Source organism: Dermacentor andersoni, chromosome 6 (genome assembly GCF_023375885.2).
Source record: "Dermacentor andersoni chromosome 6, qqDerAnde1_hic_scaffold, whole genome shotgun sequence".
NCBI classification, from domain to species: Eukaryota; Metazoa; Arthropoda; class Arachnida; order Ixodida; family Ixodidae; genus Dermacentor; species Dermacentor andersoni.
In genome coordinates, this window is record NC_092819.1 from 178,717,973 (window position 1) to 178,731,712 (window position 13,740).

The 13,740-nt window shown below is 48.4% G+C and overlaps 1 protein-coding gene across 1 annotated transcript in view; it reads left to right on the plus strand.

Annotated features, from left to right (window-relative positions):
• Window positions 1-13,740, plus strand: part of LOC126523920 (uncharacterized) — a 132,851-nt gene that overhangs the window by 89,939 nt on the left and 29,172 nt on the right. Inside the window, exons 10-11 of the mRNA XM_072289029.1 lie at window positions 8,730-8,804; window positions 11,206-11,334. Of these exons, the coding sequence (XP_072145130.1) occupies window positions 8,730-8,804; window positions 11,206-11,334 (204 nt within the window). The remainder of the gene's footprint in view (window positions 1-8,729; window positions 8,805-11,205; window positions 11,335-13,740) is intronic.

Below are 13,740 nucleotides of genomic sequence, written 5' to 3' on the forward strand. Positions count from 1 at the left end.
ATCAGCTGTCTTCCTTGTATTATCCAGTAATTAGTTTGAATCAGCGATGATGTGGCGCTTATTCCTGCTTGCAGTGTGAGTTGATGAATATGGCGTACCAGCAGCTCTCGTTGGAGACTCTCTCTCAGCACCTCAATGTTTTCCCTGTGCTCTGACTTGAGTGACTCGATCTAGGCAGCGTGCTTGGCCTTCAGACTCCACTCGATGTTTTGTGCTCCTGGGCCTACTCCAGCCTTTGCAAGTCAAGCGTGTCAGCGTACTGCTCCACTTCGTGCTTCAGTAGAAGTAGCTCTTCATCTTTCAATTTCACTTCTTCCTGGTACTGCTCCTGGCTCTCAAGCAGTTCCTCCAGATGTCTTCTGTGGTCGACCTCGGTCCCTCAGAGCTTCTCCTCAAGATTCTGCAGCGCAGACTCGTACTCGGCACAAACAATCTCCACTTCATCTTTCAGCCTAGACTTCTCCTCAGAGAGCATAGACTCATATTCGGTGCGTGCCGTTTCCGCCTCTCGTCGCAACGTCGCATTCTCTTCTGAAAGTCATCTAATTGCAGTGCTTGGGTCAACCGCCGAGTCCGAGCTGGCCCTTGTGATGCTCTCTGCAAGCTCTGTGATTTCGTCCCTTTCTTGCTTGAGGGAATCAAGTGCACTGCAGAGTGACTCTGTCTTTTTCTGCTCTTCCTCAAGGGCAGAGGACAGTTTTTGGACCTCTTCACCATGTTTGTTGATAAGCTCTGCCATTTCGGCAGAAGCCTTTGCCTGCTGTTCGTTGGCAGACTGGCTAAGAGCCTGCTCTTTTTCCCGGAGGCTGCAACGGAGGACGTCCAGCTCTCCCATCAGGCGTCGCCGCTCGTCAGCTAGCCTTGCCTCCGCAGTTTTCTCCAGCTGCTCCACTTCTTCCCGATGCTTGCTCAGCAGCTCCTTGGTACGTACCACCTGCTCAGAGAGTCGCGTATTCAGCTCAAGCTGATGGCGCGACTGGCATTCCACTGCACTTGACAAGAACCCTATTCATGGGATTTGGCAGCTCTCTTCCCAGATTGAGAGAAGAAGGTGAGAAGTGAGAAGGTTTATTGGAGTTGTTGAGTGATAGCCAGAAACACAGCAGTAGCAACGATAGCTCAGCTGAATGGGCAAACTGGTGTGTGACACGCGGCGGCAGTTTCTAGCATGCTGATCTTCTTCTGGCTCCCAGACACACGAATGAACTGCCTAGAGCCATTTTTCTTCCTTGCAAATGCCCCTCAACTGAAAAAGGAGCCGTCCTAGTGACCTACGGTGACAATGAAATGATAGGCTCATAATAAGGCTTCAGCCTGTTTAAATGAACAATTTCACGCCCCCCCGCGACGGTGGTCACAAGGGAGCATCAGTGGCTAGACATTGTAGTTGACAGGCGAGCTTTGGGCAATGATGCTATAAGGACCATAAAATTTTGTAAAAAGTTTGGAAGAGAGGCCAGGACTCATAGTTAGGACCCAGAGCCATACGAGGGATTCAGGCGAGAAAGTAGGAGCAGGCCGGCCATCGTCACATTGAAGCTCCTGGTGTGATTGGTGTGCGGTAGTGAGTGAGCAAGCTGCCAACATTCCTCGGCCTGCTTAGCGGCGGCGGAAACCGGAGGGCACCCTGAAGGATCTGGATGATATGGAAAGAATGTATCGATCGTACAGGAAAGTTCCCGGCCGTAGATAAGGAAAAACAAAGAATCCTGTTGTGGCTTGTTTGGCAATGTTGTATGCATATGTTACGAATGGTAGGACTGTGTCCTAGTTGGAATGATCTGAGGCGACGTACGTGGACAGCATATCGCTGAGAGTACGGTTGAACATTTCTGTGAGGCCATTTGTTTGAGGGTGATAGGAGGTGGTGCTGTGATGTATAATGTTGCATTGATGAAGGGGAGACTTCACTACTTTGGAAAGAAACACGCGCCCTCAGTCACTCAAGAGTTCACAAGTAAGCAATGTCGTGAGCTGTGGCTGCTGGAAGAGCAGGGGTTTCTGCGTGTCGCGTCAGGCGATCGACCACGACTATGGCCCAACGGTCGCCAGTAGCCGTACATGGTAGAGGACGATATAAATGAATCCCGACATGGTCAAAAGGCTGGACTAGACTGCAACGGAGCACCTGGATGAAGGGATAATTTGTGGCGTTGGCACTCAAGGCACGAGCAGATGTATTTTCTGATGTGATTGTACATGCCTTGCCAATAAAATCGAAGTCAAAGTCGCATGTAGGTCTTAGACACACCACTGTGGCCACACTGTGGGTTGGCGTGACATGAAGTGAAGATATCGCAACAGAGTTGGCACGGGACCACTAGATGCCACTTGCGACCATCGCAATGGCAATTTCACTGATAGAGAAGTCCATCTCTAATTCTCGAATAGCGAAATGTGATGCTTGATGGTGGAGCACACAAGACAACAGTAGTTCGACAGGATTTTCTAGATTCGGAAGAGTGGCTATCCACGGGTCTTTTTGCTGCTCTGAAGCCAAGTCGTAGATGTGCAAAGGTAACAGAGCATGCGTCTAAGGCAAAATGCTGTCGACGTCGGGTGGGATCGGCGAACGTGATGAAGCGTCTGCGTCAGAATGTTTGCACCCGGAGAGGTAGACCCTTATGGTGTATTCCTGTAGACATAGGGTCCATCGCGCGAGGCAGCCAGATGGTGCTTTGAAGGATGGCAACCAGCCAACGCATGGCGGTCTGTGATGGCATCAAAAGATTAGCTGTAAAGGTAAGGCCAAAATTTGGCAAGAGCCAATGGCGAAGCATTCCTTTTCAGTCACACAATTGTTCGTTTCAGCTTTGGTGAGAGTTCGGCTGGCATACACTACGACTTACTTGCCATAGCCAGGTTTTCATTGTGCTAGCACTGCACCAGACGCTACTGGCACCAGTGTGAATTTCTGCAGGGGCATTCAGATTGAAGTGATTTGAAGTAAAGTGATTGGAGATCATATGTATCTGGAAGTTGGGTGTAAACACTACAATGTCTGTTAAATAACAGAGGCATGTTTGCCACTTTAGGTCACCCAAGGTAATGTCCATCATCCGTTCAAATGTGGCTGGCACATTACAAAAGCCGAATGGCATGACATTAAATTCATACAAGTCGTCGGGTGTGACAAATGCAAGCTTACAGTGATCAGCCTCGGCCATGGGCACCTGCTAGTATCTAGAGCGAAGATCTAAGGAAAAAAAAAATTAGGCTCCTTGTAGGCATTCAACTGCATTGTCTATGTGTCGCAAATGGTAGGCATCCTTTTGTGTGATCTTATTCAAACAACGATAATCAACCCAAAATCGGATGACGCCATCATTCTTTTTAACAAGAGTGATTGGGGATGCCCATCGAGTGCTTAATGGCTGCATAACGCCATGAGTGAGCATGTCGGTCATCTGCTTGTCAGTAACCCGCGCTTCCGTGACCAAAACTCTGTAAAGTCGCTGTCGCAGATGACCAATGTCGGGAAAAAGCCAGCTAGTTCCGGTCCTGATAGGAAGTCACGCGGGCTGGAATCCCAAGCCAACCCGAACCTGCCTGAAGTTTGCAAGATCAATCGCTGGGACAGCTGGCTGAATGTAAACACGCTACCAACATGGCAGCGCCTGGCGAGGCCGGCGCAGGCTCGGCGTAGTCGGCCCATTTATGCATTGCCAGCTTGAAAATATATAGTTGCATTCATGCATACGATCACTTTCGCTCGATTTCGTGTGACTCAGCACAGGACGTGCACTGGGCCAACCTCACCTTGTGCAGTGCAACAGATGGCCTCCGACGCATCCAGTGACAAGACGCGAAATCGCGTGTAAGTGATTGTATCCTCAAAAGCGATAGCTCGAGAATCCCTGCTCACAGCGATCGCGTCACCCACCGGCGACATTGAGGAGTTGGCGTTGTGTCATCACTTCACAAGACATGAAAAAGCAGGATATTGGGTACGTCTTATACGCATAAAATTTCATGCCAATTTGCTTGGCCTTCGATTTCAGAAAGTTTGTCATGGCTGATGGTGCTTCTCATCTTGACCCTAAGGAGCTGGGGTAGCAGCTGGCGCATGAAAATGCACGTTGCCTGTGACCAGCGAAAAGTTTCACACGATAAACAACATTGGGTGCGATCATGAGAGCAATAAGCCAATATAAGTGCTCGAGCAGTGCTTTCTTACATCATTGGCCTGCAGTTCGGACACATATAGGTTTCAAGCTGCCACCCAAGCATACGGTGGACAAACGGAGTGAACACGGGCTAGCTGCAATGCCTTCGCTATCTGCAGAAAAAGGAAATATCTCCGCATACATACACGAGATATGTGAAAAGGAACACCACCAGAGAAAGACGAACCGAAAATGTGCCGAAATATGTGTGAATGAGCATCTACAACTTGCGTGGAACACGATGCAGATAACATGCATGCATGAGAGCGTGGCGCGCTGATCACCGCCGCGAAGAAGCCTTGGGGACACACACATTCACATACAACAGCTTCAAATGGTTCACCACTGCTCGTATCACGCTGCTTCGCAATGCGGAACAGTGCGTTAGCACCTAAAATGATTACGCTAGAAGTAAGGAAATCCGAAGATGACCGTAGACAGTTGGCTGAGCGAGGTAAATTAAGTCCTCAAGCGCCCGCGTTGCAATCCGTGAAGTCCCCGCAAAGATGGCGGCGAGTGCCCATCGCCTCTTTTAGTCGTCTGCTAGCCAGAGAACTTCCAAAGAGCAGCCAGACCAAAATCGTCCTGGCAGGTTCTGGCAGCCCGCGGGTAGCCAGAACCGTCGAGCCCGAGCAAAATGAACGCCCGGCGGAAGTGCATGGTGCGGTGGGCGGAGCAACCCGAGAAAAACGAAGACACTCTGACTGGCTCTGGCAGCCCGCAGATAGCCATAAGTGGAAAATCGAAGAACCCAATGTTTGCATGCTAACTGTGCACAGCTAAAGACCTGGAAGCGATGTCATCACCTTCCGAAGTCTGCGGCAGAGGTGGGCATGCATTACCGAAATTGTGTCGCCTGTGTGTATAAGTGCTAGTGTCTGTACTCCTTCCACGATCACGTCAATCAGGTTACGAGGAGAAATCGGAGTCCTTGACGATTTTGCAGGACACGCAGTTCTCGTCTCCTGAACTGCGGTGACTAGTTTTCCTGGGGCCGCAGGGTAGGCCGACACCTCATGTGTGAAATGGAGCAGCGGTGAGGGGAAGGTGATCAACGACTGACGAAAGCGCATTTATCTAATGGGCTCATAGAGTTGAAAGTGTATCCGGTTGAAGCATGGCGTTGAAATTCTCTTGGCAGGTAGCTGAAAGTTGGTGCAAGCAGTAAGTGGCATCCGGCGCCGGTAGAAACGTGCCATGTGGCCAGTAATTCCGCAGAAGTAACACAGCGGCCAGTTGTCTGGTGCGCACCATGGCTATTGCATGCTGGGATACTGTGCCACTAACTGGGTGGGAGAGACTAATGTCATTGGTGTCCGCGCTGCTCCAGTAAACGCGGCACAGGTCAGCGTCGCCGGCATTATAGCGATCTGCGCATACCTGAGTGGTGCAGCAACAGGAGTGTTGTGAAAGGCAGGGGGAATGAATGCACTGAGTGACTTGTTGCTGGACAAAAGCTGCAGTATGGGCGTCAACGGAGAGGAGGGTGTCCCTTGCGTCAGAGATACCAATGAAAGTTGGTGGGCCACCTCTTCGCGAACAAACTGCTTAATCTGCGCTACAATCGAAGAGCCATTGGTGGCAAGAGTCAAGCCAGAGAGAGAGCCTACCCGTGAATTGCGTGTGGTGAGCCGCTGCTTGTGCAGCCTATCATAGCTCTGGCAGAGTGTCACTACTTCAGACACAGTGCTGCAGTTCTTTACCAACAGCATCGGAAAGGCATCAGCGTTAACCTTCTTTAAGATATGCCTGATGTTGTCGCCTTCTGCCATTGTTACATCGACACACTTGCGCCATGACATCCTCAGTATAACTTATATCAGAGAAGCCAACAAGCAAGATTAATATGCAAAAGACAAAGATAATGATAAATAGCCGGGCAAAGGAACAAGAGTTCAGGATCGCCAGTCGGCCTCTAGAGTCTGTGAAGGAGTACCTTTACCTAGGTCAATGAATCACAGGGAACCCTGATCATGAGAAGGGAATTCACAGAAGAATAAAAATGAGTTGGATCGCATATGGCAGACATTGCCAGCTCCTCACTGGAAGCTTAACCATTATCATTGAAAAGGAAGGTGTACAATCAGTGCATTTTACCAGTGCTGGCATATGGAGCAGAGACTTGGAGACTGACAAAGAAGCTTGACAACAAGTTAAGGAGCGCCAAAGAATGATGGAACGAAAATTGCTAGGCATTACGTTGAAAGACAGAAAGAGGGCGGTTTGGATCAGAGAGCAAACCGGTATAGACAATATTCTAATTGACATCAAGAGAAAAAAAATGAAGCTGGGCAGGTCATGTAATGCGTCGGTTAGATAACCGTTGGACCTTATGGTTACAGAATGGGTACCAAGGGAAACACAATCGAGGACGACGGAAGACTAGGTGGAGCGATGAAATTAGGAAATTCGCGGGTGCTAGTTGGAATCGGTTGGCGCAGGACAGGGGTAATTGGAGATCGCGGGGAGAGGCTTTGGTCCTGCAGTGGGCATAAAACAGGCTGATGTCGATGATGTGAAACTTAAGGCCAGACTACTCGTGGCTGCTCGTGGCATTAGCAGACATCGGTTTGCATTGAACTATTGAAAGTGCCTCTGAAATGCACAAGTTGTATGTGGCTACACCATCGATCAAGCTGGTGCAGAACAGAGCTGGTCTGTCCCACATAACACCTCTGGACTGGAGTGCATGAGCATGAGTGTGCACTCCAGCCTTTTTGTGCACACAACAAATGCGTTGCATATGCACTACACTTGCACATAGCTTCGGTCTGCTACATTGCATAGATACCGCGACAAGGCAGCTCACTGAGCGCACTGCGGCTCACTGAAGACAACCGGGCTTGGTTAAGCTCGGCTTGTCGTTGGCGGCAAAATTGGAAGTAGTGGTGTCTACGTGAAGCTTCAAAATCAAATTTCAACTGTGCACCACGGTGACGTTCAGTAGGTGGAGCGCCCTCAACGCGCCCCACTCCGCTCTAGCCTTCGCGTGCAGGGAATTGAAGGAGGAGTGGAAGCACCGGGAAGGAGATGAAAGGTGCATTTTTGATTGCCAATACCTCTGCGTCTCCTGAGTGCATTGAAGTACTTCTTGCTGCAAAGTATTTCTCAAATAGCCTAGATTAACTTCAGTAGCATTTTTTTTACTTCAATAAAAAGGGGGTCAGGGCCCTTTAAGTGACATTGTTACTTAAATGACCACAGTGTTATTGTCGCAAGAACTCATACTGATGAACTCATTGATTTTTCTGTTTTCCTTTCTTGAGAACAGCACTATTATTTTGCTCCGCTGTGTATCTGCAGTTCACACTTAATCCAGTACTAGTAGCGAGCTGACCTATAATGGTCATATTGGGAGCTTCAACATAAACAGGGTTTCTGCGGAGCCCCTGAAACAAAATTTCAAGTAAATATGGCTTATCTATTAAGAAGCTATATGTGCTATTGAGCACCTATATGCTGTGGGGATGCGCGACCGTCGCGCCTCCCCTGATATCTTGTTTTCCCGCATAGCCCCCGTCTCCGTGCGGCGTCGCCGCGTGGGCCGCGGCGGTCGGAGTGGTACAGGCGCGGTGCGAGGGATGGCGCCACCGTCGCGGCGGGGTTACTCGGGCGCCGAGGGACAGGCGCTTGGGGGTCTTTCCCGGCGGGCCGGCGAACAGCGTGGACATTCCGCGCGCGCTGCGACCATGCTTCTGCGAGACCGCCTCGCGTGGCGGCCTTCGAGCGCGCCTCCGTTGGCGTGACCGAACACGCGAACGACCAGGCGTTGGGATCCAGCATGGGGCGAACATATTCGCTCGCAATGCGGTCGCGGTAAGTCGGACTTCTAGATTTGTCGCGCGCCCATCGGCATGTTTTGGGGATGGCAACTCGGCTAGCTGGCATTGATCTATGAAAGGTGCAATAAATGCCCTTATGACTGTTTGCACTACTGTGTTGTCGTTCCTTTGTCCCAAGAGCACGGAGGAGAACCCCCGTATCTCCCACAATGCTTGAAAAACTTTATTTATTTTTATTTTTTATTTTTTTATGTTTGAGTTCAGGCACATTTTAAGAATATCTGTTTGGGTTCAGGTTCACTTCTGGCAAAAATTACGGTTTGGGCTTGGTCTTCGCTTCAGGTTCAGTTTGACAAGTTGGTCGTAAGACATCTCAGCCTTCAACATTAATGGAAACAGTCCTGTAAGGTGGCATCTTCGGTGAAAATCGAGCAGTTGCAAAACCATGCTGCATGATCACAAACTTTGTACCTTCACGAAAAACTGTTACAGATGAGATGTGTTCATTTACAGAAGGTCTAATTAGAATGACTGTCCAGAAAGGCAGTCACTGTACTCTGCTCTCAATCACAAAAAGACGCATGCCCCTGCCTGCTGCAAGCACACTTTTAGAGAGATATCCTAGTTATTCAATTAAAGGATGAGAAGAGAGCTAGCTTTCAAAGCTGCTTTTACAGTCAGCAACTCACAGTATAGTGGACAGGACACATCTATGAAAGCAATTGTGAACTTGTTTAGCTATAGTGTTTGATATCACGGCTCTTTTTGTGTCTCTTGCTAGGAAGCTGCAAGAAACTTGCCACTCATCATTAATGCCCTGGCACCATTTGTCGATGATGAGAATACCGCGGTGGAGGTGAGTCTTTTTTTGTTTGTTCCCAATTGCTGCGTTGTGGGAGGACAGCTTAGTACTCTGTGTGTGTAACACAACAAGAATGTATAGTTATCTTCTCTTAAAAATGTGTGCAGTAATTGTCATTGCTTGCCATGCATTCACTGTGTGTTGCAAATGTTGAAAGTAGAGCTTGGTGACGGCTTCATCAGCTAGGATAGGAATGCATGCCTTGACACTGGAGAGGGACACTTTTGTTTTGTATGAGGCCTTCATTTTATAGCCTTCTCGAGAGATTGCAGTTTGAATTGACTTATGATGATGTATGACACTATAAAGCCTAACTTAACGAAGTTGGAAGGGTGTCAGGAAACTCTTCACTCCAGTGAAATTCAGGGATATTGATATACTTGTTATTGGTGCAGGGAACTTGTAATAGTTTGGTGGTTAAGGTTTGTTCCAGGTATGTTTGATCAAGCAACACAAGGGTGGGAACACAGCACCGATTGCACCGGCTATTTCCAAAGCTGATGCATTAGATTGGAGGGTTGTCTTACAACTGGTTTTAATTTGTCAAAAGAAACACATCTTTATTTGAGTTGTAATGAAAAAGACAAGCTGATGAAGCAGCCAAGCAAGCAACAGTGTTGTTGGTAGCCACGCGACCCGAGCTTGCCCTTGCCTAGATTTTGGGCTGCTTGACGCCCGCCGCTCCTTGACACTCGCCTTTGACGTTCATCGTCATTCTTTGACGTCTACGTGTCAATAAATCGTATGATATTTGGTGGAGGCCGCATGGGTCCCTAGCAGGAACCTGGAACTTCGTTCCTGGACGCTCCCTTTGTTTCTGCTTCCCTTATGGCCAACGAGACATTGACTCAGCCTTACCCTTCGGCAGCCAATGCCACCTGCAGCACCATGTACCATCAGTGGGATTCGTCCACTTTCTATGGCTCAGGTGACTCAGCTATTGAAGATTGGATGTACGAACAAGTCAGCGCCAATAACAAATGGGACGATCAAATGAAGCTGACTCGCGTCATGTTTTATCTCGTGGGCATCACGCAACTGTGGTATCACAACTGCGAGACCACCATTCCCACTTGGTCCGGTTTCAAGACTTCCATTACGGACGTCTTTAATCGGCCTACAGCCCGCCGGCTTTGCACAGAGCAGTGCTTGCATCAACATGCACAGCATCCCAGCGAGAATTTCACAGGCCACATAGAGGATGCGTTCAATCTCTGCAACCGCGTTAACTACCGCCATGACTGAGGAGGAAAAACATCAAGCACATACCGAAGGGCATCGAGGACAATGCTTTTCAGATGCTGCTCATGCGAAATCCCACCACGATCGCCACTCCCCTCTCATTGTGTGAGAGCTTTGACGAGTTGCAAAGGCAGCGCATGATTGCCCACGAAGCCCTCACGAGGCCTGACACACTATCGAGCTTGCAACTAGCTGCCCTCCCTGCCGATCAACAGCCGCTGCTGTCCACAATCAAGGACTTTATCCGTGCAGAGGCAGCGTGTCAGCTTTCATTACTACCTCTCACGCACGAGCCTACACAGTGTTTGGCTCCAGATTCGAGTAGACACGTCAATCGGGCCCAGGTTGCTGAGGCCCTCCTGTCTATTCAGCCACCACCCATCACTCTGCCACTGACTTACGCTTCTGTTGTGGTTCGGCCCCCTGCACAGTCACCAGTGCGTTGCCGACCTACATACTACAGAAGAGGGAAAATTATTGCTGCAGTTCCGGAGGCAAGAGCTGCATGCAAGTCGAACTGCCCAGTCTGTTTCGGCGCAAAACATTATCAGTGTCGATGTCGAATAAACTGTCGCACTAGTGCTTATTGACACGGGGGCCACCGTTTTCGTAATCTGCAAGAATCTTTGCTGCAAGATAAAAAAAGTGGCCACATCGCTCTAATGGACTAATGCTCCACATTTTGCCAGCTCACAGTACATTGCCCCTTCAGCTGTGTGCACTGTCCATGTTGTTATTCGAGGTGAACTTTATGTCGTAGAGTTTTTCGTGCTGCCATCATGCTCCCACGACGTTTTTCTCGGATATACCTTCCTTTCATGTCATCGTGCCATCGTAGACTGCTCCCGTGCAGAAGTGGCCCCTACGCCCCTGCAAACCTCTCTTTCGGTGGATCCTCTTCCCGACGCTCACAATCTTTTCGTTGCTGTGGACACAGATGTTGCCCAGCAAACTGTCAGAGACAGAGAAGTTTCGGATAAGCTTCAGATAGGCATATTTTATAACTAGAATTATCGGTTAATGAAATTATTTTGTGACCCCCTTCAATATATGTGGGATTGAATGTACATACCCAAATGGCAGTGAACCATTGTGCTGGTAAGGTGGTACAGCACGGCAAGGTGTGCACAAATGAGTGCCACTGTCTGTGCAGGTGCAGCGCCTGGTGAAGATTCTGTTGTCAGACGAACAGCTGGAAGCGGCAACGCTGCTTGTGCGTCCACCCTACCGGGACTCCCTGGATGCAGTGCAGCTGCGCCTCAAGCAGGGACCCATCACTCAGGTGCAGAACTGCTGTGTTCTGGGCGAATGTTCAGAGTGTGGTGCAATGACAGTGAAGTATGTACACTGTAGGAAGGAGTAAAAACATCACATGATGCCCACCGTAATTCTGTAAAGTATTTACCAGCTATGGTGGATGTTTACTTCTTCCTACAGTTCTTTCTATATTATCACCATGATTTTGATTGCCTCTCGGTTTCCCGATTTATTAAAATAATAAGAAATAAATTATGTTTGCATTCATTTGCCATATATAGTAAATTTAGTATAATAATCTCAGAGGTTCCTAGATCTCTGGACTTACCTTATGCATTTCAAGCTGAACAGCATTACGGTTCAATATAACATCCTGAAACATTTTCATGGCGTGCACACGGAAGATACTGATGTTGTCAAACTGTTTCCTGTGGCATTTTGTCCTCAACTACTAAGCCTTAGCATACCAGATAATGCGCTTCCTTCGAAGTTGTGAATGAAAAGTTTATATTTGCTGCTAACAGTTGTTGAGGCTTGTGCCGCAGCTGTCCAGTTATTTGCTTTCATAACAAACTAACATAATAAGTCACCATACTTTAACTCAAGAAGTGTTAAATTAAGATGACAATATTAGATGCAGCTGACACCTATTCTATGACCTTCCCACATGAAAATTGCTTTGTCCAAGTGTGCCATGGCAACATTGACTAATCGCAAGTGCTTAAAGCCGTGGTACAAGAGGAGGTTCACACCACGGTTTTAAATGAGCACCTAGAAGCCAAGTGCCGTTGCACCTCGTTGTGATCATTGCTACTTGGGCCATCACAGCTCATGTGGTGCACATTGCTGAAAATAGCATGCCTTTCTTCAAATACAGTCTGTACTCGTTACAACGGACCTGTGTACAGCAGACTTTCGACTATAACAGACCATGTTTCAGCCTCATTTAGCCTTATTAATGCACAAAAGTTCGCTTTTAACAGACCTCGGTTAGAGCGGATGAAATTAGTGGTCATTTTTCTCGGTGACTGCTGTTAATGGCGCAGTCGCACAGGCACCGTATCTTGAAAGCGATCTGCGATGTGGACAAAGTGCGCGCCCTTGTAGGCGCCGTATCTTGAAAGTGATCTGCAATGTGAACAAAGTGCACGCTTGCATGGGCCTTATCTTTAAATTGATCTGCGATGTGGACAAAGTGCACCCAGTGCTGGTAGCTTCGTATGTGCTGTGCCTTTGACGTTTAGTTCGTGTTGAAGCGAGAGTCAGCACAGACGTCAATTTGCTCGCTGCTGCAGCCACGCTTATCTTGCTTAGTTTGCTGTTGCAATCAATACTTCGACTTTCGGGTGAAACTGCGACTTTTTTTGTTTGTCTTTTACTTTGGATGTTCGACACTCACACACTGCAATAAATTTGTTAGACAGCTTGACGAAAGTTTCAGAAGTGAGGCGTCTCGCATATTACACACTTCGGATAAAACGGACATTTTTGTTGGATTATCAGGGTCCAATGTAACAAGAGTCGACTGTATTTAAATTGTTTCCTTTAGGCACTGTGTTGAGCTGTCTATGCCAGGTCTCATGCCAGTTCACTGCCACAGCAAGCAGTAGTGAGAAGGGTGGCATCGTGTAGAAGCTGGGCTTGTTGGTGCATGACTCCTTACAGTGGCTTTAGCGCAAAGCAAAGGCATACAGAATGAGCACTGTCTGACACAGATCCCCACTGTACGGCTGCAATTTCATATGTGTAGCACATTCTTTTTTGTTTTACTTGTAACAAAAGGTCAGCCAGGTGCAAGTGCAGCATTGGTAGAGTCGTACCTCCACCAATTGTCAAGTTGTTTACCGACAGGGTATGCATGGAGGGAGAGGTTGCACTCAGTGCAGAGGTTTTACCCCGGGAGGGTAAAATGTATTTTTTGCTTTGGCTGTGGGTTCCACCTGTAGCTCCTGGCCTTTCCTCTAAGTTACTCCCGAGATACCATGGCCCTTATCGTGTGATCGCACATACATCCCCCATGAACTATGCTTAGAGCCTGTGTTGCCATTTTCTGATCAGCGCCTCCGTGGTCGTGAAACTGTTCACGTGAATCGGCTCAAGCCTTTCTATGATCCCTCTATGTTGCCATATGCTTATATCGCAAGGATGGCATCTTTTTCTTCGAGGGACAAATACAACGAAGAAGTGCCAGTCAGTCACGTGCGTCACCAGCATTTACGTACGGCGCCAGTTCTGGCTGCTCGGAAGGTAAAACCTCTGCACCGAGTTTGACCTCTCTCTGTTTGCATACCCTGTCAATAAACACTTTGACAATTGGTGGAGGTGCTGGGTACGACTTCATCCACGCTGGAGATGCGCCTGACTGACCAGCGGTTCTTCTTCGTTATATACATTTTAAAAGAAAGCTTTCTTTGCCTCTTCCTTCAGCTTT